At 45.7% G+C, this 22,765-nt stretch overlaps 1 protein-coding gene across 1 annotated transcript in view; it reads right to left on the reverse strand.

Moving 5' to 3' along the window:
• Window positions 1–1,367: 1,367 nt before the first annotated feature.
• Window positions 1,368–22,765, reverse strand: part of LOC147717840 (uncharacterized) — an 87,538-nt gene continuing 66,140 nt past the window's right edge. Inside the window, exon 3 of the mRNA XM_086920566.1 lies at window positions 1,368–1,914. Within this exon, the coding sequence (XP_086776692.1) occupies window positions 1,748–1,914 (167 nt within the window). The 3' untranslated portion in view covers window positions 1,368–1,747. The remainder of the gene's footprint in view (window positions 1,915–22,765) is intronic.

The raw sequence follows: 22,765 nt of genomic DNA on the forward strand, positions 1-22,765 counted from the left end.
GATGCTGGTGAAGGGAACCATCAACGAGGGTGTGGGATGGAAGCAAACAGACAGCAGGGTCGGGGAGTGGAAGCTAACACGCAAGAGAGAGCTTAACAAGGAGTTAAAACACACAGGAGAGTGGGTGGAATGGTGAAGTTGTATAAAATTGAAAGCAAACATAAGAGTGGCTTGAAGGAGATAGTTGTGACAATTTCATAATGGTATGAAGAGAAATATACTGGGAGAAATGGGGAAACACAGAAAACTGGGAAATAAATACACTCTTCAGAGAAACAAAAAAGTTCTTGAAAAGTAGACATTCATGGTAGGATAAAAGGAACCAAAGAGAGAGGTGGTAAATAGACTATGCTTCACAGAAGGGACAAGGACTAGATGAACTTGCTAAAATAAATAAAACTATAAAATGGAAAGCAAGAAAATAAGAGTGACAAAACAAACAAGCATTTGCAATCCAATCGGGCTTGCATTTGCAAGAGTTTTAGCTATTGGCATTGTAATTTATAATACCAATAGCTCAAATTCTCACAAATAGGCAACTACTTTAATGGTGGCCGCACCATTTTCTTTAGATGCTGCTCACCATACGGCAAGCTGTGTCGAAAGAAAAGGGTGCAGCCATCATGAAAGTAAAAACACCGTATGGGGCGCTTTCAGCCAAATATTAAAAATAAAAAACAAAGGTTCTGTAGCACACCCGCTAAAGTTAAAGCAAACTGCGCTCCCAAAGTAAATAAAGAAGCACGGATGCTATAGTTAAAGCAGACCGTGCTGGCAAATTAAATAAAGGAGCGCAGCCGCTATAGTTAAAGCGGACCGGCCGCCATTAGTAATAAAAATGTTTAAAGCGGCTGCGTTGTAGGAAAGTAGGTCGTCGGAGGAATAGGGGAAAATCATTAAAGTAAATAGTGCTCACAGACTAGATAAAGCAGACCATGTAACAACACAAGTAAAAAGTTCAGTCCTTATGGGAAGTTAGAAATACAGACAAGGTGGTACCAAAAAGGGACTACTAAGCCTATTCATGAATCAAAATGATGATTTAGAAAGGACAGTAACAGGAGCCAATTAAAAAGATGGGCGGTAATTTGTCAGTTCTTCAAGGTCATACCTGAATACAGCATGCCTCGCAGAGCAGCGCATGTGCTGCCCAGGCTTGACCTAAAAACCGATGGAAAGCAATGGGTACAGTCAATTTCTTGGTCCGCTATCACATGTCCCCAATAGGACTTTCGCAGCCAGGCAGCCGCCCTGTCTGGCAAGCTTTGATCAAATGCTAGCTTCCGGTTGTCTTGGTAAGCATATATTGACCAGTGAAACACTGTACAGATGAAGTCACTCTGAATGTAAAGAAGAATTAACAGAAAGCAGGATTTAAATATTTATTCATGCATATAAATGAATTAAATGCATAGCCCTGTTAGTCAGAGCCTGTCAGCGCATGTTTACAAAGCTGTTTCTGATATTTGATATTTATTGTTATAAAGCGCGGTGTTTGCTTGAGTGCATCATGACGCTAGTGTCTGCAAGGACATGAAAATGCTCCCTATGATAAGAATGCCCACGATCACATAGAAGATTGAAAGAACCATGTTTTACGCTGACCAGTCCAGGCAGCTTTCTGCATTTTTAAAGATTATTGGTGTGGTTTTATTGCAAGCAGGACTATCAGTGTAGCAATAGGATTCCGAAGCCAAGAGTGGACGGTGATGATTCAATTAGCCCTTGAGGATGTCTAGCCAGTTATTTATTCGATGTAAGATCCTCCAACCGCATCCTCTTCCACTTTGAGTGGCATGTACGAAGCAAGGCAGCATCCCAGAATGCCACCAAATACCAGCAGTCCGTTCAGCGCTGACTGGATGATTATCCCAGGTGCAGCATCTTTTGTTGTAGGTGTAGACATAGTAGTGGCTGAAAAAGAAGCAAACGTACGTAAGAAGCATGTTTTGGAGGAAATTGCTAAAAAAAAGAAAACATGTCGCTCCCTGTTATCTTTTATTTTGTAAAATGTTGCTCTGGAACTGCATCTTTGTTTCCAGACAACATGTACTTCCACTTCTGGAATCCATCTAGTGTGGGATTCTGAGGAGCTGGAAGAGACAGTTGCCAGGAGCCAGAGAGAGACCAGGTGTCATTGTATCCTGCTGAATGCATCTTAATTATGTATCTTCTCCTGAGTCCTGACTTCCAAAACTCCCAAGAGACAAACCCACTGGTTTTCTAACCCTGGACATTTTTGTTTCCAGTCTCCGTGTTGTAAATCAGACAGATGCCAAAATGTTGTAAATCAGACAGATGTCCAGTAGTCCAGAGTAGAATAAGAAGGATGTGTTATTAAGTTGTTATAATGAAGAACCCCACTAAATGCAGCCTTCCTGCTGCTCAGCCCATTCTCCAACTGACTCTCTTAAACATTCAACATTCCACACCATCACCACACACCAACATTCCACACCCCAGTCACACTGGCTGAGCTGAGCAGCAGTTATAACACTCTTTTTCAACAGACCTGATGGGTTTTAAGGCTGTCTTTATCAGGTAACGTCTGTGGGTAACAGGGGCACAGCTGGAGTTTGCTTTTGACTGGATGTCTGCAGTGTCAGGCATCCAATCACAAACCGCCTCATATGAGAGTGGGTGCCCTGAGGAAGTGCTCTGCTGTGCGGTAGAGTAACTTAGAAATTAACATAACATGACAGGAGTGTTTGTAGAGGATATAGTCACCCTTGATGAGTCTCTTGGTGCCATTGACAGATAATTGATGCTTTTAGTTACCCAACCCATCGGTACTCATTTTGCGGACCTCAGAAGGATGAAAGTCTGAGTGAATACACCAGTATTTCAACTAGTAGCCATGAGATCACACCTTGATCAATTGAGCAGGTGCGTTAGTCCACTGAGCAGCAGACCAGCTTCCCTTGTTACCACACCATTCAGATCCTGTTGCTTCAGTCATTTTCACTGAACTTCACCGTCCCCCAAGAGCCCAAAGCCTCAAACAGACCTGCAGGTCCTGACAGAGGTGGAGTTTAAAGGTGATATATGGGGGGGGGGGGGGGGGGGGAGAGGTGTACGGATATGGTAGGAAGCGGACTATGTACATGTAGGTTGAAAAACAGATAAAATGAGAGGACGAATAACGGGATGGAGTGCAAATGTGATGCAACAGCAATATGGTAAAAGTAAGAAGGGGAAAGAGTGATAGTGTGAGGGAATGAGAATGATAATAAGAAAACGAAAGGGTCAAGGGATGAGAGAGGAGGGACCAGAGTGAGAGGAGAGTAAAATAAGGGACACAGAGTAGTATGATAAGGTTTCAAAGAATGGAGTTATAGTTTGAAAGTGAAGGGTGGTACACAGTGTCTGGGTGTGAGAAGAGGAAAAGTGTATAATGGCTAGCGATGTAAGTGTAAGAGAAGATAGAAATGTGTCCGAATGAGAGAAAAAGACAACATAACGTGACGAGGAGGCAGAAAAGAAGATAGCTGACAGGGTGAGAGAGACTAAAAGGACAGTTTGAAAAGATGAAAGAGGAGGAGAGTACAGAGTGATGAAGTGAGAGAAAAGGAGACATCAGACGGACAGGGTGTGAGAGAGAGACTATACATCCAGAGAGAGCATGAGAAAAGTCGAAGCTTGAGGATGGGTTTAGAGGATACAGACTGATAGTGTGGGAAACAAGGAGCGAACGTCTAGGGTGAGAGAGGAAAAGAACTAAAATTGAATGGTTGGAGAGAAGCAGGTTCATGAAGGATGGGGTGAGAGAGAAGAAGTCTATCCTGTCCAGTCTATCCCGATACAGCACTTGCGAGTCTTCAGGATAGGTGGGGCCACGCGGGCCTGGCTGCATTCCTTCCCATGGAACAGATGTCAGTCGGTGTGGAAGCTGCCATTCACCTCTGATTCCAAATCCTTGGAGTTTGGGGTTCCACAGGACTCTGCTTTGAGCCCAACATTGTCTAATATCTACATGACCCCTCTGGCAACCCTGGAGGAATCCTTTGGAGTGCAAGTTATCTTTTAATCTGATGTCACACGTTTCATCTTGTCTTGGGATGGGAGCATCTCTAGTGCACAATGCAGATTTGGGGCGTGTCTGTCAGCGGTGTTCCAGTAGATGTGCAGAACAATCTCCTGTGTAATACGAGAAAGACTGAGATTCTGGATTCTTGATTCTTACCGGCTCCCTCCCCCCCTCTCCCCATCCGGTTGTGGGGTGGTGAGGCCTGGCCGAGCTATGCTCCATCTCCTCCGACCCCCAAAAGGGTTGGAAATAATCTCGGAGTGAAGACTGATATCAATCTGTCTTTTAAACTGCAAGTGGAGACCACAGTTGGGATTGGTTTCAGGGCCAGATGTAGGTAATTCATATTTACCGACTCTTAAATACCGAATTTTACCGATTCGGTATTTAAGAGTCGGTAAATATGAAGGGGGGAGATGTAGGTATTACAAATTCTGTAAATACCGGATCGTTAAGATTCGGTATTTACCGAATCTGTAAATACCGAATCGGTATTGCCCATTGATTCCTATGGGCCTTAAAGCCCATAGGAATCAATGGGCAATACCGATTCTGTAATTACAGAATCGGTAAATACCGAATTTTGCAAGGGTGCAGGGGGTGTCACTTTGACACCCTCTGGCACCCCAAATACAGGCATGTGCGCCATGTGGCACACAGACATGCCCTAAGGGCATGTCTGTCTGTCACATGGCTAGGTGTGCATGCACACATGTGCATGCACACCTGAATTCGGTATTTTAACACCCAATTGGATTGGGTGGTAAAATACCGAATTTGTAGGGCCTTTGGGACTCAGAAGAGTCCCACCTACATCTGGGAATTACCGATTCGGTAAATTTACAGAATCTGTAAAATCTGGCCCCCTACATCTCAAGATGCCAAATACCGGTCGGAAACGGCCGAATTCGGCCGTTTCCGACCGGTATTTGCCACCTACATCGGGCCCTTAGTCTCCTTTGTTTTTTTATGAAGTTTTTCTTCCTTCTTCCTGCTCTTTGTCAGAAGACGGTAGTCCATGCCCTTATAACATTACAGCAATACTCCGCTAATGTATTATACTGGGGCCTTCCCCTGAACCGACTTAAGAGACTCCAGTTGGTGCAAAACGCTGCAGCCAGGATCCTGTTCAACAGCCAGAGGAATGTCTATGATCAGGTCCATCTGAAGGATTTACGTAAGGTTGAGAGGGAAGTTGAAGGGACTGGTACTATCCCATAGAGTTTTCTGTTAATTGGGTCCCAAATATCTATCTAAGCGACTTTCGCACTATCTTCCCTCTTGAACTCTATACTCGGCTGATACACTGCTGTCTGTGGTGCCTAAGGCACAGAGGAAGAGATGGGGTGGTACTTCCTTGTCGGCGCTGGAGGCAGCTGGCTGGAAAGATCTTCCCTTCTATCTCCTTGCCAATAGAGATGAGGACTCTTTTAAACGTAGCCTGAAAACCTGGCTTTTTAATACTGTCTTTTAGTACTTGTCCTGCCTTGTAAGCTTGTTGGTCCAAAAACCTGTAGCGCTGGGACACTCTATTGATTAGCCATGCGCTTTATACATTTTAAAATTAAAATTCAAGTCCACTGAGGAATGTAAGAGAAAAGTGAAGAGCATAGAAATGTGTTAACTGAAGGTATTCGGACTGATGAGCTGGGAGAGAAAGAGCAAAATAATACAATGAAAAAGAGGGAATTAACTGAGTGGAAGTATAAGAAAGAAAAGTACAGAGTGATGGATGGGAGAAAAGGAGGTCTATGAGATATAGCGCGAACAAGAGGAGGTTTCCGGAGTGATAGTGTGAGGGAAAAGTAGTGAGCAGAGGCATACACAGAGAGGGAAAAGTGTACACCCTGATGGTTTGAGAGACAAATGTGCAGATGCATCATCATTGTAGTTTGTGAGTCCTTAATAGCAAATTTTACCGATTCGCTATTAACCCGTTGACGGCGGCGTAAAATCCGGCGCGGTGCAGGCATTTCCGTGCATGGACGGGGCCGTGTCAGCCAATGGACGTGAGCAGCACTACGAAGGTAGTGCTTGCAACGGCTGTTGGCCAACGCACGCAGCGAACGGGTTAAGGACTCTCAAAATGCCATGTATGTAGGTTTCTCAATAATAATTGCGATTCCTACATATTCCTTCATTGCGAATCGCAAATTGCAATTCGCAATTAAGGAATTCCATTCCATTCATTCCTATGGGCTTCGAGGCCCAAAAGAATGAATGGGAAGACATTTGAAGTTTGTGAGTACCCAATAGGTACTCGCAAATTGTGAATGCAATTTCAAGAGTGCAAGGGTGCCAAAAGGACACTCTGTTGAACCCCTGAAATATGCATGTGTGCACATGTGGCGCTCATACATACCCTAAGGGAATATATGAGTGCTGCATGGCACTTTGAAAAAGGAAAAAATGTTAATTTTTCTAGGAAATCGCAAATTATCAGCAACTTGAAGTTGGTGGTAATTTGAGATTCCTTAATGCCAAATCGCAAATTTCTGGTGCTTCCAGAATTGCATTTAAGGAATTGCAATATGTGATTCCTTAAAAGCATTCGCAAAATAGGGAATCGCAAATTTTGCGATTCCCTATTTTGCGATGACCGTTTTGGGGTGATACATTCCAAAGGCTTTTTCCAGTTTGCAAACAGGCCGATTCTGCAAATCGGCCCATTTGTGAACCGGAAAAAGGCTCGATACATCTGGCCCAAAGAGTGAACTTTCTAGGATGAGCGAAAGGAAAAGAACGATGGAAAGGTGTCAGAGAGAAAGGAGCACATGCTGATGGGTCAGAGAGATTAGGGAACTTGGAGATAGGAGCCAGAAGAAGTCAAGTGAGGGCCCTATTAAAAGTTGTTTTAAGCAGAATTGCAGAGTTGAATTGCGGCCCACCAAATCATCAAAAGTGGGTCAGTGAAATAAGGTCTCCAGAGCCTTACGAGGATTGAGAGATGATTTATTGAAGAATCAACTGGCCCACGAAGCAGCACGTCCTGTTCAACTGGATCCCAGCCGGGCAACTGCTCATACGAGAATCCATGGGATCACACGCGCCACAAATTTGGTGTATAATCAAATACTAACATGTTTAATCATCAACAGGCGTGCCGAGCGAGCCTGCATGGCACAAGCATACTTCGCGTGGCATTTAACATGCAGTGCCTATATTACAGTCAGTGTACATCTGGATTTATCGACTGCAGGAACACCGGACTTAGTTTTATCATCCGGAACCAAACCTCCCCTCTATCTCTGCCCAGCACCTGCCCCAAAACTCACAATCACCACCTGCTCAGAGCAGGTGGTAAACATGAAAGTTAATTTCACCAGAACAGGGAACACTGGAGGGAATTCTACGCTGTAAAACCTGGTCAGCTCAGTTATTCCCCATTGCAGGAAGATTAACTTGTAATTGCACAGTACTGGTGGGGTGTTACCGCACGTTGATGTTAATTTTGTATGCAGCGTTTACATACTGACAGTAGCCTGCAACTCGTAATTGGGCCTAGCGTGACAACTTGGGCAGGGTGAACATGGGCAGAGTGAATGGGGGAGATAGGGTACCAGAAATGGAATGAGAGACAAGAACGACGTGAAAGAAGAAGAATTAAAAAGAGAGCAGAGGTATTCAGTAAAATATGCAATATGGAAGAACTACAGTTGGAGAAGAAATGGAAATCTGCACTGAAGCAGGTGAGGGCAGTGATGGGCAGGAGAAACGACGGTTCATAACTTGCAGGCTCAGAAGCAGACAACACTCTGTGGAAGCTTTTGGAGAAACTGGAAACAAGAGCAGAAAGAGGAAGACGAGAGAGGAAGGACCATGTAATTGGCTCCTGGGGATCGAGCGGGGCAGAGCGGACAGGCCGGGAGGACGTCGTTGTGGGGCAGAGACCGGTAACGGCGCTGAGGAGGTGAGGAGGTGGAGGTGAGGGAGCAGCCACCCACCTTGCTTTCAGAAACTATTAAAGACAGCTGAGACAGACGCGCCGACAGAGCGTCCTAAAAAGTGATCAGTGAAATCCTGCAGGGGCATAAGGTTGAATAAGTCACCCCCACTGTACGGAAAGGCACAGGAAGACAGCACCATACCATAATCCGTGTCCTGTGCATTCAGCATTACTTGACTTCAGAGAACTGTGCTGCTTTGCTCTGCTGGGAAGGAAGGAAAAGTCCGCCTTACACAGCAATCTGTTTTTTGCTGAAGCCTCCCCTCTACGAGGACTTGCTGGTGTGAGCGAGTCCTGCAATCGGCAGGGTTAGTCAAACGCTCCCAGCTGGAGTCCCACGGGTAGAGTCTTGAGGCAAACACCATCAGCGAGACGGGGGACTGCGAGGACCAGCATTCCCCAGGCAGCTCAGCTGGTTCCTCTTCCCCCGGCGATCACGCCCACGGACACGCCCCCGCCTACCTGCAATAACTTTCGTGACACCCGCTTCGCGGGTGCCACTTACTTGACTTCAGAGAACTGTGCTGCTTTGCTCTGCTGGGAAGGAAGGAAAAGTCCGCCTTACACAGCAATCTGCTTTTTTGCTGAAGCCTCCCCTCTACGAGGACTCGCTGGTGTGAGCGAGTCCTGCAATCGGCAGGGCTAGTCAAACGCTCCCAGCTGGAGTCCCACGGGTAGAGTCTTGAGGCAAACACCATCAGTGAGCCGGGGGACTGCGAGGACCAGCATTCCCCAGGCAGCTCAGCTGGTTCCTCTTCCCCCGGCGAGGTACAGGGCTGAGAGGAAGCTAATACTTCAGAGGTAAATGTAACATCGGAATATACAAGCCCCCTAACGGGAGACAACATCTTGAGTATTTGGCGCATTAAACTCTAATTGTAAAAGTAGGTTCCTTTATACTACTTAAGCTTCTACTAAGATACAAAAGATGGGTTACAAAAAACTAAGATCACGTACAATATATATGAAACGTATGGGCACAGAGGAAGCAGTCAGAAACTCTTCCGATAAAGCAGTAAAACAAGGTCGAATAACTATAACTCCCGCTATTAGCAATTATTTTTTAGCCCTATCTTCAAAAAAACAAACTCCGGTACAAGTATTGGACATGTCAATAAATAGTGAGACAACAAAAAGTGAGGAAGTAAAAGATCTGCCTGAGCAGGACCATCAATCTACCCAAAATTCCAGTATCCTGGATCATGAATCTAATCAAAAGATACTACTCTCGACACAGGAATGACAAATTCCAACCCACGAGATCCTACATTTAAGTTCGTTAACACCTATAAAAAGTTTAGTTAGCCTTTCTTGCATTGATGATCTATTTGGAGATGATACAAAGCCGATGGAAAAAAACTCTAACCTACAGTTAAATCCTGATAAGTCATTCACCAGGTCCCAGGAAAAGCCCTTAGATCGAGATCCTACTCTCGATTCCTCTCTGGACCCTTTTTTTCTAAAGACCAATAATTCAATAAACACTGCAACACCTATGTCAAAGGCTCTACATTCCCTCCAAGAAATATTGGAATCGGTCCTTTCATTTCTAGGTCATATCCTGGAAAACTCTGACCAAACGCTAGATGTCCAAATTGGTATTTTGAAATTTCTTGTTGAAGAAAAAAGGAAAAAAGAACTCGCAGAAGCTACAAACAAACAGCAAATATACAATGCCAAACTGGTAAATATCGACAACTCTTCTAACTTCATCAAAAGCACTGAGCACCAAACTAAAAGTGACATTAGCACTCAAACATTTGAAGTAATAATACTAGATAAACCAATTAAGAAAAACCGGAAAAATCCTAAGGATACTAAAATTTACTTTTTGAAAAAACTATTTAAAGAAGAGCCCCCGCTCATAGTCAAACAGTATCCTATTTTTTCGGCTTCAAAAAAAACAAACTTGCTAAAGACTGACCCTGAAAAAGATGAATCTGGAAACTCTACCAAATCTTCTCCTGACGATGACGGAGCTGATACGTTACTCCAAACAAAAATTAACCAAGAAGAAAAGAGAAAAAGAAGGAGAAGGAAACCGCTAAGAAGAATCATTAAAAATAAAACTCGTTAGCTAAAATTCAAAAATACAATCACTCCTCTAAAAACCCAAGAAGGACAAGCTGATAATAAAATACCAAATACACCCACAGTAGAGACAAATAGCGAATTAAAACCTACACAATCAGTAAAGCTATTGAATTATAAAGCGAACGTTTTTACACCAGCAACACTTTCTGAAAGAGCGGGACAGATAAACAAGGGACCAAGCGAAAGAGATAACAAGCCATCCATTGATGGTGAACAAATCTCGACTAACCATTTACAATTTGAAGAACTCTTCCCAATGGATAATATGCCACTAAATCGAGAAAGGGTAATTAATCTCTTACAGCAAATACATTCCCTACAATCTCTAACTAGCAAGGAAATAGATCTGGTGACCTTCCCCTCAAAAGACAACTGTAAAATAGTGGAGGTGTCATTCTGGTCATCGGTACTCCCAGGGATTATAATAAAAGAAAAAGAAACTCTACACAAATGTGGCTATGATGTTCTCGAAAAATCCGCTTTAGAGGAAAGTAAATACAAGAAAAGGATTACTGGCCTATTTTGCCCAACATTGACTTTTTCAAATGAGAATCGTTATAAAAATAATCCCAACCTAGATGTTTCAGGATCTACTTGTGCAAGAAATGAAACTTTGAAAATCCAAGTGGATAAAGGTGACAGAAAAGTCTGGAATCAAGACTTAGTAGTAACTAAGGACAAAAAATCAATAGAATCTTGGGCCTGGGTCTCGGAGGTATTAAACAGTAACAAATTACAACACCACCAACAACCCAGTGTTTAACAATGGTTTGAAGATCATTTCGTGGAATCTTGCTGGAAGAACAGACAACAAAATGATAGAAGCCACCAAAAATCAACCAGATGTAAATGTGCTTCGATTTATATAGCGCGCTTTAACCCAGGGGCCTCAAGGCACTTGCTTAGGGAACCCGTCCTGGTATTCCCCTGTGAGATACCCCGGCCGGGTATCCACAAGGTGAAAGCCAGGCATCCCGCCGCGAGGGGCCGTAGTGGAGATTAAGCAAGCTATTGCCCAGAGTCACAGAGTGTGACCCCGTGAGTCGAGTAGGCACCAGAGCGAGAATTGTCGACTCCGTGGAATTCTTGAGCCCGAGACCCGCCGAGGCGGGGAATCGAACCCTGGTCCACGGCCGATCTCAGCTTCTGGGTCTGCCGCCTCTAACCACTGAGCCACACCAGATATAGTGGCTTTGCAGGAAACTTGGGCAATAAAAACTTTCCACCAGGATGGCTATTACGTCTATGACATTCCTGCCAAACCCACGAACCGGGGTCATGCAAAAGGTGGACTGGCAATTTTGTTGAGCGAGGCGTACCAATGGGACCAAGAAGTAATTGAGTCTAATTCTGACAATTTTCAATGCATCAAGATCTCGTTGAAAACACATAACCTAGATCAAAAAAAGGCTTTTCTACTTTTTAATATGTATGCCCCTCCCGGTTTCAAACAGGATGTCACCTTTGTGGAAACCATGGAAGCAATTGCAGAGATAATTGAAGATCGTGCAAACGCATCCTACCTAATCATGGGCGACCTGAACGGAAAAATTTCGAATGTGGAGATTAATAAATGGGTAGATCTATACGAGGATGAATCTTTGGACTTCACTATTCCAATATTTCCTGAAGGGATTGCCTCAGATAAGAGAGGAAAACTGTTATTAACAAGTCTGCCAATTCTCAATGGGACAATTCTAAATGGCAATGTTGAAGGAGACATACCGGCGTCTTACACAAGGAGAGGTAATGGATCCTCTTCAATCATTGACTATATAATCTGCGGCATGGATTTAGTAGAAACAGTTTCACACTTGAGTATCATCTTTTCCGATGAAAGTGACCATGCTCTTTTAAACCTAAAGACTTCTTGGCTGATTAATCATTCACGGTATAATCAAATTATGTTCCATAAAAGTAGTGTTGAAATTAACAATACTCAGAGGCGATTATTCTGGACCTCCGCAAGTTTGGATTATATCACCGAAACGATTACATATAGTCAATCACTAACTAAGAATTACTCTGGCGATCTAATAAAAAACTTTGAATGTATCATCAACAAACTTAAGGACGATCTCACAGACAGAATAAGACAAGATACAGAAAGGAATAACAGGAAGAACAACAAAAAACCAATTAGGATAACTTCGAAAACTAAAACACTGAACAAACTTATCCGAGGGCAGTATCTAAAATTTTCTCCTTCAATTAAGCTAGAAATAAATAAACTAAAAAATCAAGTGAGAAGAGCAAAGCTGAGTCATAAAAGAAAGGTGCTTGATAACAACTGGGTAGAACTACAAATTGCCGCAAAAAAGTACAATCAACGAGAATATTGGACCTTAATTGCCAAAATGACTGGAACAAAGAAGAAACTACAAGCCATACCAGTCCCGCCCCAGGAATGGGAAATTTATTTGAACAACCTTTATAAGGCAAACTCGAACAATTCGGATGGAAAAACAGCTGATATTATTACGGAACATAATATTACTCTGATAACAAACACTACGGCATTTTCCATAGAAATGCACATCAGACAAGCAAGAAGCACCGCCGCGTCTGGCCCGGATCAAATACCAATTAAAGTCCTACAGAGAAATCCTAAAGAGTGGAGCCAGATGTTACTTCCTCTTTTTAATTACATCTTCAAAACCGGGATAATACCAAAGTCCTGGCAGGGGAGTATCATAATTCCCATCTACAAAAAGGGGAGTAAAACTATTCCTGGCAACTACCGCCAAATAGCGTTGATGGACGCCACAGGGAAAATCTTCGCGGCAGAGGTCCTGGACAGATTAAAAGAATGGGCCTTTTCGAAGAGATTAATACCAATGTACCAAGCAGGATTCCGACCAAACCATTCAGTTACTGATAACATCTCAATTCTCCAGACCATTTTAGACAAATACACCTCAAAAAATTCACAAAATTCTCAGACAGTGTATGCGGCGTTCATTGACTATTCTACCGCTTTCGACCGCATCGATAGACCTACACTGTGGGAAAAGCTAAGGAGATTGGGTATTCCTGAATACTTGCTGCAGATCATAATCAATCTCCACACTAATACTTGGTCACAGGTGCAAATGGGGAGTGAGAGAGCGCAAACTGAACAAATTGTATAAGTGCATCAAACTTACACATAGTACGCACAATCATGAAGAGAAATGCCATGAGTGCCGAGAATATATTCATCTATATTTCAAAATGTGTAGTTAATTTAGAGATTTTATATAGAAGTGGAACTAATGCAGAAATGTGTGAAAATGTATAACCTTATTAGACGTGATTAATCCTGATCCATGTCGTGTAGCTGCTAAAATGTAAGAATGACATGCTGCAAGCACAGAACGAAGTAGGCCTCAGGGCCAGAGCTGAAAGGGTGGGGAAAGGTATTCATTTGCACGACGTGGATTGCACTAAATGATATTTAGTAATTCGGTTTTCAATAGGTTTATATTTTATAGATGTGTTTACATAATCATAAAGTAGAGTATTAACATGATGTATTGATTAATGAAAGGATTTGAAGAATATAATCACTATGAGAAATGTTGTAGGCCTGAAATGTTTAACCATGCTTGATTTACACGTATTAGTATGAGCCAAGTGCGCCGAGACATAATGTTGCAAACTTCTGTTAGAAGTTTATGAGAAATGGGATCCTAGCTGCGGATGTCTGTCTGCGGGTGTGAGGAGGGATCCAATTAAATATTGGATGAATAGGATTCTGTTCAGGGGAATGAAACAGACATGGAGGAGGGTTTAGGAATGTTTGAGGGGTATCGGCGGGCCGGAGAAGAGTCTGAGAAGCAAGGTCAACTCTAACGCACGAGGCCCCAATGAGGATCATCATGGAAAAAGCCAGAAGCAACACCACGTGAGGGGCGTCTCACGAGGGGCGTCTCAAATGAGATTGTGTTTTTGTATTAGGGACAGCACCCCTGGGAGGAGTTAGAGCAGATGCCTGAGGACCCTTTAGAGAGCGGATGGGTAGGCAGAGAGGGGTCATGACTGGAGATCATAGGTTTTCACCTAGAGACTAAGAGTGAGTGATCTTCCTAGGAAGTCATTCACCACTGACACCTTTGGTTAGGTTGGGATTTTGTTAAGTAGAGATACCATCCAGAGCAGGGTAGGGATAGCCTAACCTGAAACCTTTATTCCGGCTGTAAATGACTGAGAGATCACAATACGTGTCTATGCTTGCAGCTCTTTTAATTTTGGAACTAGTCCTGGTAGTTTTCTTTGCTCGTCTGAGGGCATTCAGAGAGCACATGTATGTAGTTGTACCCGTATATCTTTTGAATCTCATCCTGAGATGCCTGTATTTGCAATTGACTTTAACCTTATAATAAATCTTTGAAAGCTAGAAGTAGTTTGTGGTTCTTCCGAGCGGGGTCCATTATTGATTGAATTAACCTGGTAAGAGATGCACTTTCTTCCCTCAATGACAGGCAATAAAGGTTCAGACGACCAGAACGGGGTTTAGATCAAGGGTGATAAGATAGCGATCTAAATCCCGCCCCCGCAGTTGGTAGCTATAGAGGATGGTTGCCTTCTTGAGGAAGGTGATCTAGGCCAGGTTAGATTACCCCAAGGCCCCTAGAGGTCGATGATCGGAGGAACCGCCCGCCGAAGAAGGTCCGGATGACGTGAGACAGAAAAGCAGCAGTATCGGTCGAGAGTGAGTATAAAGGGTCATGCGTGTTAGATTGCGGTGTTTTTGTGTTGTATCTATGTTGTAATGTCTGGCGGAGTTGAATGCCTGTAGAGTGACTGTGGAACAGGTTGTGAGCGCGCGCAACCGGTGAAAATCTTAAGTTCAAGGAGAGCTTAAGTGGTTCGGGTGTATCGGACATCCAGAGTAATTGTCAACCAGAGTGAAGGGGGTCATGCGGTACCATTGATCGCCCGCAGGACCGAGATAGGGGGAACGTAAGAGTGAGTGAGTGAGTAACGGACGCTGGTCGGAAGTTACTGTGTGTAAGCAACCTATCAGAGAGACGGAGGACGTTTCGTCAATGGTGGTGACAATTACAGATAGACTGTGGACGTACAGTCAAGAGAAGTGACGGCTTGGTCGGAAGTAGTCATTTTTCGGTGTATGAATGGGACGCATGCATGACCGGGAGACGAGCTGAGAAAGGAGGGGTGCTGCTGCAAAGTGGAGACGAGTGACGTCAGAAAGTGCCGCGCTGGGATTGGCCGGCCGGAGCGAGACCGCGCTGCGATAGGCCAGCTAGCAAAGCCGCGCTAGGATTGGTGGATTGTCATCAGGAAGTAAACAGAATAGTGAGGCTGGAAATTGTGCGTATAATCATGAAGTGTTTTAAATGGTTAAGAGCGGCGTTTAAAAGAGAGAGGCGGAGATCTTATGAAGGGGAAGAAGCCCCGCCGGAGGGTACGCCGGCTTATTATATGGCAGCAAATGTTGGGCTCCACACTATAATGTGGATATCAGAGTGGAGTAAGATTACAGAGGGAAATGAGGAATTGACGTTTCCAAAGTATGGGACGTTCAGATTAGAGGTGCTACACAGATTGAAAGCAGTCATGACCTCAATGAGGCCTATGCCTAGACCGACCCAATTTGAAGCTCTCAATGCCTGGATTAGGGCAGCGCATGAGAAGAACCTGAATAGACGACAAGAAAGGGTGAAACGATCGGTAAGAGCAGTGCAGGATGCCAAATGGGATGAGGATGCTAAAAGATGGAGAGTGCATAACATTGAAGTAAACAAACTGTACCCAGTATTAGAAGTGCCAGGAAACAAAAGCCCATTAGAAGAAGATGATGAGAGTGAGATAGAGGACAGCCTGATAAATAGGTTACTGACAGATAGGCCACCCCCGTATAACAAGGAGACAGGAAATGGTGAGACTAGTGGAGAGGGGGGGCCCAGCATAGGGGAGAATAGACCGCTTCCCATTACCGATTGGGATCCCACTGCAAAGAAGGAACTGTCCCAACCTAGTCCGGTGCAACAGGTGGTCGGAAGGTTCGTGGTACAACCGGTGCCGGAAACGGAGTGTGCCACATCTTACGCACTACCAGACGCCCTGCAAGTACCTGTTACTATAGGCCCTATAGTATCGATTTATGACCCAGAAAGAGGTAGAGGGGAGGAACAGGTACGGAGGGACAGGGAAAGAGCAGAGATGGCAAGGAGGAATGACATGATCAATTCTCCAAGTCAGCTGCCAAGGCCAAGGGATTGGAGCACCCCGGTACATACAGCAGAAGATCAAACGGGAGGTCCGGGGGGCCCTAGATGGCCGGAGGATATGAGGGGATCAGGACGGAAATCCTTTCAGGAGCTAAGCGAGTACATGAAGAAATGGGACGAGGCAGTAGAGGCTCACAAGATCATCATGGCGGCAGAAGCTGGAAGGGAAAGCCAAGATAGCAAGACCCGGACTCACTGCGGGGCTGATGAAAGCAGTCCGGAGTGGGACGGGAGGGGTCAGGACAGTAGGGGAGACACCCATCATTCCAGGGGTGGAGGTAGACCAGACCTGGAAAATAGGAGCCCTGAGTGTGGGGGGGGTCCCGCCCAATACACAGTGAAGGAGACAGGAGAACTCAAGAGTATAGAAACAGTTTCAAGTGCACCCACTATGTGTCTGGGAATAGTGGACAGAACAGGAGTTGCGAGAGGCCTCGCCATGACCCCTGTGATTACGGAAATGAACACAGCCCGGGGGATATGGGGAGCCGAGAAGGGTCTTACCAGATACTGAGTGACACTAGACTACGAGAGAATAAGGACAGGGTAGAAAACCACAGAGAACCTTGCCATGAAATGAGGGGAGCCAGAGAGAATGGACAAAATGGGATAGGGGGAAACAGGCCCGTGTTTCATCACCTCCCCAGGCAGGATGGCCGAGCGTGGGATTTAGAGAGATGGGAGGAAGGGAGGACTCTCCTTAACTCTCCTGAGCCCAAGCGTAGGACTCGGAGTTGGGATGGTAGAGAGACCAGTGAACCCCCGTCGAAAGAGATACTGCGAGCTGAGATAAAAGCCAAGAGACTCGATGTCGCCAGCTTAAAGTCAGATCTGGATGACATGGTGGATGGTACCCTACCACTAGAAAGAATGGAAATGTATGAGCAGGATGAAATACTGCTCATGGCAAAGGACATCACTCGAAAGGCGAGAACAATCCATGAGAAATTAGTTGAACTAGCAGGCAAATATATGGTGGACCTGTCAAGGACCAAAGCATTACAGGGTAACCACAGGCTACATTATTCAGATTGAGACCTATATGAGAGAAGGACAATAGGATTGAAAACCCACATAAGGGAACTGATCACTGGGATAAGGACGTGGAGGGCACTGGATAAATGGGAAGAAAGGTGGTCCAAGAAAGGGACCGTAAGGAGGAGCATGCTTGGTATGACACCAGGAGAATTACAGAGAATAGAGGCATACCCTTTGCGTGAGGTTGCAAATGGGAACTATGTACATGTGCCATGGAGCAGGGGGGACTTGGCAGCCTTTACCAACTCCTTCCCTAAATTGAGGGAGAACCCAGTCGAGTGGTATAAGCAAGTGGAGAGGTTTGTAAAAATCTCAAAAGTCCTATGGATAGATCTGAACACCCTGTTTGACATTGTGGTACCAGGAGACTTGTGGACAGCATGTAAGGTTAGCGCTGAGTGGCCCACAACAGAGCCAGAGAGAGATGCAAGGACTAATGGGCCGTCCGAGACAGTAATGGTAAAATACGAGAGAGTGATGACTTGGCCAATGCAGGACATAGATTGGGTCAAAATAGATCGAACTAGACAGGAACCCAAAGAGACTGTTCATGAATATTACGAGAGATTGCTGAAAGCGTTTAAACAATATAGCGGGTTGGATGTAATGGACCCGAAAGACAAAGGGCAGTTCGGGTCTAAGTTTGTCTTGGGTTTAAGACCGGATATTTGTTGGCAAAATAAACCTTTAGATGAAATTCTGAGATATGCCAGGTACTGCTGTGATGAGATAGACTCCAAGGCAAAGAAGCTAAAAGAGAAACTGATGGTGGTACAGATGCAGTCAGCTGGTAAGGGGGGACAGCAGCAACAGCAACAGGGAACAGGAACTGGGGGTAAGAAACAGTATAGCCAGAACAAGGGCAATGAGGAGAACTCCACCTTTAGACCAAGGGTGGATATAGCCGCATTGAAGAAAACGACTCGATGCCATCAGTGTAACGAGGTGGGGCATTGGAAACGCCAATGTCCCTACAACGTTGAAATTGGAGAACAGGAGGTAGAGGAGGAAGAGGTTCAGAGTACTCCGGCGAGAGGGGTAACACCCTACCAAGGAAAGGTGCTCAAAGGGGGGACCCCACCCCCACGAGCCCAGTTCCCCCAGCCACCCCGAGTAGGGACCATGGGTAAGACATATAGACAGATGCCTCTGTTTGTAGGAGGGGAAGAATGCTATTACGTTGATCCATTAACAGGACAGAGAGTGGAAAGAGAAGACTGTACCCTCGGGGCAGCCTTAGATGTGGACCAAAGGGGACCCTACGTTGAGGCCGAAGTGGCAGGGTGCCCCACGACATTCCTAGTGGACACAGGAGCCACTCGATCCACGATAAGATCAGCCGCAGTTCCAGGCCTGCCCATGTCTGGAGAGACCATACAAGTGGTGGGGGTCGCAAACAGGAGAATGACTAGCCCATTGACAGAACCAGTGCAGGTGAAAATAGGGAAATACAGCGATGAGCATCAGTTTGTGGTTTGAGATTCTAGTCCTGTATGTCTGTTAGGAAGAGACCTTTTGTGCAAATTAAATTGTACAATATACTGCACACCACAAGGAGTGGAGGTATTGACCAATGATGACGATGCTGACTTCAAAGTCGCAAATTCAAGAATATGTATGGAGCTGTATCCCACTTTGACCGTGGATGAGCTCCCATGGGATCTGAGAGAGACTGTGGCACCGGAAGTGTGGGATTTCACTGGGGAAGAGATCGGACTGGTCAAGGGAGTGGACCCAGTGAAAATTATAGTGAAACCGCATGCCGAGTTTCCAAGAACACCCCAATATAAATTGACTCCAGAAACGATTGCAGGTATAAAGCCCGTGATCGAGTCTATGATTAAGCAGGGAATACTGAAGGAAATCGTGGGTAGTCCATGTAACTCCCCGATTATGGGTTTGCAGAAACCAAATGGGAAATTCCGGATAGTGCAGGACCTCCGAAAGATTAATAACATAGTTGTCTCATGTTGTCCAGTGGTACCGAATCCATCCGTGATATTGTTTCAGATACCGTTTCAAGCCGAATGGTTCACTGTGATAGATCTTTGCCAGGCTTTCTTTTCGATCCCATTGGACGAGGATAGCCATTTCCTTTTCGCTTTTAAGCTGGAAAATCGCGTATTAACATGGTGTCGTATCCCCCAGGGGTATACAGAGAGCCCATCGATCTTTAACCAGCTATTGAAGAAAAATCTTGAAAGTCTAGTGCTGCCCCAGAAGTCAGTTCTGGTCCAGTACATAGACGACCTACTTGTGGCGTCAGAAACGGAAGAAGCTTGCAGGGAGGACTCCATTGCTTTGCTAAATCACCTAGCTGTAAATGGGCAAAAGGTGTCCCCGGGAAAATTGCAGTACTGCCTGACAGAAGTGCAGTACTTGGGGCACAGAATTGAGAAAGGCAAACGAAAAGTGTCACCAGACAGAATAGAGGCGATCATGAAGATGAATGCGCCTAAAACGCAGAGAAAGGTCAGGATGTTCCTAGGGATGGTGGGGTATTGCCGACAGTGGATAGCCAACTTTTCACTGAAAGCAAAACCCTTGCAAAAACTGACGCACAAGGAGGTGAGTGATCCAGTACCATGGGACAAAGACTGTTTGATGGCGTTCCTGCAGTGAGAGAGGACCTGTGTCGTGCTCCTGCTCTGGGAATGCCTGATTACGATAAACCATTCTTGCTTTACTGTTGTGAGAGAGAGGGTTGTGCGTTGTCTGTGTTGGTCCAAATTCATGGGAATGCCCGTAGACCAGTTGCCTATTTCTCGGCTACTTTAGATCCAGTAGCCGCAGCGTTGCCCGGATGTCTCAAATCCGTTGCTGCAACAGGTGTCAGTATCGAGCGTTGTGAGAACATTGTGATGGGGCACCCGTTAGAGGTGTACGTGCCCCACTCTGTTGAACTGTTGATGACCAGGACCAAAACACAGCATCTGACCAACAGCAGGCTCACGCGCTATGAGCAAGTCATTCTTGCTGCAGAGAACGTGACCCTCAAGAGATGCTCTGTTTTGAACCCTGCTACCTTGATGCCACTCCCAAGTGATATTGATGAAGATGAATGTACAGACCATGATTGCCTCGATGTGACTGAACTATGCACCAAACCGAGACCTGACATCGTGGATGAGCCACTGACTGACCCCGATGAAATTTTCTTTGTCGATGGCTCATGCGTAAGAGACGAAGTTGGGCAGTTGAGAGCAGCTTACGCTGTTTGTACAATTTCTGGAGTTGTGGAAGCCGGATGCCTGGAAGGAGTACACTCCGCTCAGGTAGCCGAGATTATTGCATTGACGCGTGCCTGCCTGGCAAGCAACCAAATTCGAGTCACCATATATACCGACAGCCAATACGGTTACGGGGTAGTTCATGATTACGGGCAGTTGTGGTCTCAAAGAGGTTACATGACATCTTCAGGCTCTCCTATTCGCAATGGAGAGTTTGTGCGTTTGCTGTTAGAGGCTTTGCAATGTCCAGCAGGTATCGCAGTTGTAAAATGTACCGCACATACTAGGAACATGGACTTCGTGTCGCAAGGCAATAGATATGCCGACGAAGTTGCGAGGTACTGCGCGGAACAAGGGTACTCTTTCACAGAGGTGGAAGTGGGCGGAATAAATGTAAGAACTGAATTAGCCATGATTTTGGAAACTGTCGACACTTGGGATGAGCTGAAATGCATACAAGAAAATGCACCGGATTTTGAAAAACAAACATGGGAAAGGGCAGGATGTGTGATGGGTGAGGCTCATTTCTGGGTCTCGGCAGATGGAAGGGCAGTGTTACCCAATGAGCTGGTGAGCCCAATGGCTAGACAAATCCATGGTCCAGTACACCTAGGGAGAGACGCTATGCTGAGGGTATTCAGACAGACCTGGTATAACCCTAAGTTCAGAGTAGCAGCCGAAGCAGTGTGCCAACGTTGTGTGACCTGTCAGCAGCTGAATGTGGGAAAAAGAACACCAGTTGCACTGAGCCACATAGGGAGGTCTGGAGGTCCATTCAATCGGATGCAGTTAGACTTTATTGAAATGCCAAGGTGCAACCGCCTCCGTTATGTCTTGGTGGTTGTCTGCGTATTTTCCAGATGGGTCGAGGCATACCCTACACGTAGGTGTGACACCCTCACAGTAGCCAAGTTACTGCTCAGGGAACTCATCCCTAGATTCGGGGTGCCGGCCTCTTTGGAATCAGATAGGGGAACGCATTTCAACAGCGAGCTTATGAAGATGATTTGTGCGGCCCTGAACATAGATCAGAAATTGCATTGTAGTTACCGACCATAAGCATCAGGAATCGTGGAGCAGATAAATAGCACCATTAAGGTCCGAATTGCAAAGATGTGTTCATCTACGTCCCTGAGTTGGCCTGATGCTCTGCCATTGGTCCTTATGAGCCTCCGTAGTACCCCAGACAGAAGAACGGGACTGTCACCTCACGAGGTGTTAATGGGGAGAGCAATGAGGATGCCATCTGTACCAACTGCTGCACTGTTAAACATCACAGATGATATGAGCCTGGACTATTGTAAGGGGCTGTCTGACGCCATTCATTCTGTGTCCCTTCAGGTGCAGGCTGCCGAAGTTCCGTCGTGCCAGGACCCGTGCCATGACCTGTGCCCTGGTGATTGGGTGCTTGTGCGAAAGCACATGAGAAGAAGCTGCCTGGATGTTCGTTGGCGTGGGCCCTACCAGATCATCCTGATCACGAACACTGCAGTGAAGGTGGGAGGCCTGCCCAATTGGATCCACGCGTCGCATACGCGGAGGGTTCCAGCACCTCTGGAAGAAACAGCTCCTCTCTCGGATAGGAGTCCAGCTGCGGACCGAGAAGCCATAGAGGGGGCTAGCCAAGCTGTAGAGGTGCCAGAAGAAGCAGGGAACGAGTCTGATCAGCCTGAGGACGGTCAGTACAACAGCGAAACAGACGACGCTACTGAAGGAGAAAGTAGCTGGGAGTACGAATCAGATACTGACCAGGCTGAAAGAGAGCGAGAACAAAGCAGAAGGACAAGGAGCAGGAGGGTAAGACGTGGAGAAGCCAGCTGGCCTCAAAGAAGGAGTTCAAGCCTGAGGTCGACTCCAGAGAGAACCCTCCCTCCAATATCCGAAGATTCAGACCAGGAAGAAGGTGCTCAGGGCTCTGAAGCACCAGATCTAAGAAGATCAAGAAGAGTACGTGTGCCTAGCAGAAGATACGCCACCCCTGAGTGGACATATCTGGCGACAAATGTCTTTGGAGCGGGAGACAGGGAGGATATGAGCGGTGGTGGTGTCCAGCTCTGAGCCCATCATCACGGTGGAAGTACAGCTGTTAGTGCCCGGAGTCGAAGCAGAAGGGTCACTAACGTTCACACTCCCCAACCCTCCCCGCTTAAGCAAGTTAAAGCACATGTTTTTCACCGAATTGCAATTCCCGGAC

This window comes from Lissotriton vulgaris, chromosome 5 (genome assembly GCF_964263255.1).
Source record: "Lissotriton vulgaris chromosome 5, aLisVul1.2, whole genome shotgun sequence".
NCBI classification, from domain to species: domain Eukaryota; kingdom Metazoa; phylum Chordata; class Amphibia; order Caudata; family Salamandridae; genus Lissotriton; species Lissotriton vulgaris.